We start from the raw sequence: 3,985 nt of genomic DNA, 5'->3' as shown, positions 1-3,985 counted from the left end.
GAGGCCGTGAGCATCTGCCGCTTGCACTCCTCGCTCAGGGAGGTCACCGCGTTCTGCTGCGCCAGCCGCATCTTGTTGATGAGCTCCGCCAGGTCTTTGTTGAGCAGCTTCTGGGTCCCCTCGATCTGTAGGAAGAGCATATGGGGGAGGCTGAGGGTCCACGAGTCTCTGCCTGGAGGATGGGGAAGCCGGGAGTGTGGGGGGGTGTCCACCTGCGTGTTGGCTGAGGCCATGGGACGTTCCCTGGGGGCAACTCAGCCCCCTAGGCCTGGGCTGAATCCAATGCTCTGTGCAGACTGGAGCTGGGTCTGCAAGGACTGAAATCACAGACAGCCCAGACCCAGCGGGACAGACCCTCCCTTCGTGGCAGCGTCCCCTCGCGCCGGAGAGAATGGCCAGAGGTAAAGGTGGCAGTCTGCCGTCAAGTCAAGAGATCAGGGACCGCTTTGTCTCCAGCGCTAGCTAGCACATTGCGCAGTGCAGGCATACCCGGGTGGTATCGTGGATTCGGTTCCAGACCACCTCAACAAAGCGAATACTGTAATAAAGTGAGTCACATGACCTTTTTGGCTTCCCAGTGCATATAGAGTTATGTTCACGGTGCACTGCAGTCGAGTAAGTGTGATCAGATGTGCTGTGCAGAAGCCCCCTGGGGACTCAGAGGGCAGAAGTGAGGCAGCCAGGTGGTCCTCATGTGCCTCTGGAGGGAAGCACACCTAGGGACAGGTGGAGGTGCAGCAGAAAGGGGACAGATTTCGGCCCCGGCTGGGACGAGGACTAGGACTCACCTCTGTCCGTGAAGACGATGGCAAGGAGGGCAGGAGGTCGTCCACGCTCCCGATGAGCTTCCGCAGGGTCAGCCCCACGTTCTGGGGAGAGAAGGGGGCAGGGTGACTGTCACCTCTTGCTTTGGGAGAAAGCCACGTTTCCCTTGGGGAGAGCGCTTCTGAGTGGTGCCTGCCCTGGGACTCGATTCCCCTGGGCCACCGTGCTCCAAGGGGGTCTGCCGGGCTGGCCAGCAAGGAAGCACAGCCCCTTCCCTTCCAGGCCTGGGGGAGCAGCCTCCGCCTCCCCTGCCCCAGCTCCCACCTTCACCACCACGACGTAGCCCTCGGGGGGCAGCTGACAGAGCTCGTTCTTGAGGTCCAGCACGGCCCGCACCAGCTCCATGACGTTGAGGTACACCTGGTCGTCGGTCCGGTCCAGGTTGGCCGTGGGCTGGATGGACTGAGGGGGACAAGCACGGCCGGGGGGGCAGGGTGAGTCGGGGGACACTACCACTCTTCACGGGCAGGTGCGACTGGTACCAACGCAGCCACCAACCCGACTGGAAAGGACTCGTCTCTGGAACAGTAGTGCCCTGTCCTGGGGGTGCCTCCCTCCCTTCCACGTCCAGGGCAGTGGGTTTCCAGCCGGGGAGCCTTAGCAAAATACTAGTGGCGGCCTCACGCCAGACCAGCTGAACCATCACCTGGGCACGGGGGGCAGGTGGTCTCAAAGCTCCTCAGGTGATTATAATGGACAGGCCAGGGCGAGAACCACTGTCCCACCCCAGGGCTGCTGTAAGGACAGCAGGGTGCTGGGAGCCAAGGGCAGAGGCTCAGGAAGGAAGGCCTACCCCCCCCCCCCCACCAACCAGGGCTGGACTGGTGAGCTGTCCTCCAGGTCAGGGAGGGGCCCCAGGGGACAGGAGACTGGTTCTTTCCCTTGGGTGTTCGTGAATTAGCTGTGTGGCCTTAGGCAAGTTGCCTCCCCTCTCTGGGCCTCATCTATATAATGAGGATCCTGGACTAGATTCTAACCGAGCAACTGTGACATTTTTCTCAATCCGTGGTCTGCAGCCTCGTGGAACTCTGAATCGAGTCTTATCAGCTTCATCAGAGCCAGAACATACCTGCGCACCCAGCCGCGGCGGCTTCTGCGGGGGCCCCGTGAACTCCACTGCAATGGAAAGCACGGCGAGTGGGCGGCGGTTCTGAGCACCCCAACCCGTCCCTTTGTGCCTGCTGAACCCCTCTGCTCTACCACCAGGAGAGCCCAAAGTCCAGGATGGCAGGGAAAATGACCTTCTGCTCTCCCTGGTTTTCCCGTAACCAGGGACAAGCACTGCTGTCCCTTTTATAGAAAGAAAAAACCAAAGCCACGGCCGAGCTGGAGAGACTGCAGTGGGCGTCCTGCCCCGGCTAGTGCTTGCTCCCTGGTGGACGCCAGGCCTGAGAACCAGCACGCCGCGGCCCTGCCGTCCCTGGGGGAGAAGCTTCGCGCGGGAGGCGGCAGGGGTCTGTGGCGCCTGGGGTAGACTTGTGAGGATTCTCTAAAGGTTTGCGTTGACCGTTTGGGCCGAGGAAGTGGGACAGCAGCAGAGCCGGGCTCTTCCTCCCACTTTGATGAGCAAAGACACACACACGCCTGTGGAGCGGAGCCGCTGGAGGAGTGAGCACGGAGTGAGATTCAGAACTCCCGGTTCTACTCTCCCCTCCAGCTCTGCCACCTGGGGCCGCTCACATACACTCCCTGGGCCTTAATTTTCATTTGTAAAATAAGAGATTTAGCTCAGAAGGGACCCTGGAGCCAGAATGTATGGGTTCAAATCTGAGATTTGCTAGTTATTTGCTGTGTGACTTTGGGCAAGTTACTCAACCATCCTGTGCCTCTTTGTGCAGGGCCTGTGCCTGACTTGTATTAAGTTCTCTGTGACTGTTGTCATCACCATCAACAGCCCCACCCCTCTAGGACCCAGGCAGCAGCCAGGCTCACTGCTGGCTCTTCCCTCCCTGCCTTCTGCAGAGGCTTTGGAGACCCCTTGTCTTGGCTTCCCCTCCCGCTTTCTCCCTTCCACCCCTGGGGCCTGGAGAAGATGAGTGTGAGCGGGGAGAGGCGGGTGGAGCTACTTCATTTTCCTCCCCACGGAGCCTCCCACAGAGTGAGCAGGAAATACAAGGGAGGAGAGAAGCCCCCGCTCCTTGGGACAAATGCAGGGGGAGAGGACCTGAGAACTGAAAGAGGAAGAGAAAGGTGCCAGGCAGGGCGCGAGGGACGTGGGTGGCAGAGCAGCATGGTGGCTCTCAGCCCCAAAGCCGGCCCTCCCCGCACACTCCGAGTTAAAGCAAGACAGGTGCTTCCTAGAGTCACACAGACACTGCCCCCGGCACTGGGCAATGAGCAAGGACAGTGGCCCCGTCCAAGAAGCCAAGCGGAAACCCCCCAAAAGGAAGGGCAGGAGCACTTACTGTAGCCGACCTCCTTCTCCGGGGTCTGGAGGGAAGGGAGGAGAGAGAACCTGTCACTCACACTGCTCTGCGACAACCCACTCCCCGCTTCATTTGTCCCCAGCCCCTCCACCGTGTTTAGAGATTAGGGCCATTGATGGCGGTGTCTGAGAGCTCCTGACCAGAAGGACCTTTCTGGGAGGCAGAGGGGCCCTGTGATAGGCCACAGCGGTGCTAAGGGTGCAGGTCACAGGACAGCTTGGAAAAGAGCTGCGTGGAGGCTGGCACGCAGGGAAAAGATGTCTCCCAGGATGGGGGGCAGCCGAGGAGGAGCTGGGTAGGCCCGGGGCGGGAGGCGGGGGTCCCGTGGTGTGGGGGTCTTCTCTCCTGCGGACTTACCAATGGGGACTTGTCGTTCATGTAAACCATGGGGTCCTGCAGAGAAGGAGACCAAAGCAAAGGACTTAGGGTTCCAGAATCCAAAGTACCAGGAATGCGTTTGCTCCACCCAGCCGGGGGGTGTGGAAGAGGACGCGGAGGGAGGCAGGGCACGGAAACCCCACCCCGGGCCCGGCGCTCGCTCACCAGGGACTTCTCCTCCTCCCGCAGCCACTGGTAATCCAGCACCATCTGCTTCTGCTGCTTGTCCAGGATCTGCCGCATCTTGATCTTCTCGGCCTCCCACAGCTGCTGGGCCTCCTCTCGGCTGCTGGGCCGGATGAAGTCCTCCTCCTGGAGCACGGCGGGGACAAACGAGAGGACACAGTGAGCCCCGC

At 60.8% G+C, this 3,985-nt stretch overlaps 1 protein-coding gene across 1 annotated transcript in view; it reads right to left on the bottom strand.

Moving 5' to 3' along the window:
- The window catches only part of PTK2B (protein tyrosine kinase 2 beta), a 119,633-nt gene that overhangs the window by 8,336 nt on the left and 107,312 nt on the right, over nt 1–3,985 (bottom strand). Inside the window, exons 24-30 of the mRNA XM_012663020.1 lie at nt 3,795–3,941; nt 3,609–3,644; nt 3,231–3,255; nt 1,895–1,941; nt 1,090–1,227; nt 789–869; nt 4–125 (exon numbers count right to left, since the gene is read on the bottom strand). Coding sequence (XP_012518474.1) covers nt 4–125; nt 789–869; nt 1,090–1,227; nt 1,895–1,941; nt 3,231–3,255; nt 3,609–3,644; nt 3,795–3,941 — 596 coding nt within the window. The remainder of the gene's footprint in view (nt 1–3; nt 126–788; nt 870–1,089; nt 1,228–1,894; nt 1,942–3,230; nt 3,256–3,608; nt 3,645–3,794; nt 3,942–3,985) is intronic.

This window comes from Propithecus coquereli, unplaced genomic scaffold (genome assembly GCF_000956105.1).
Source record: "Propithecus coquereli isolate 6110/MARCELLA unplaced genomic scaffold, Pcoq_1.0 Scaffold79, whole genome shotgun sequence".
Lineage (NCBI taxonomy): Eukaryota > Metazoa > Chordata > Mammalia > Primates > Indriidae > Propithecus > Propithecus coquereli.
Note: the sequence above shows the minus strand (reverse complement) of the source record. Positions and strands in the feature narration are given on the sequence as shown.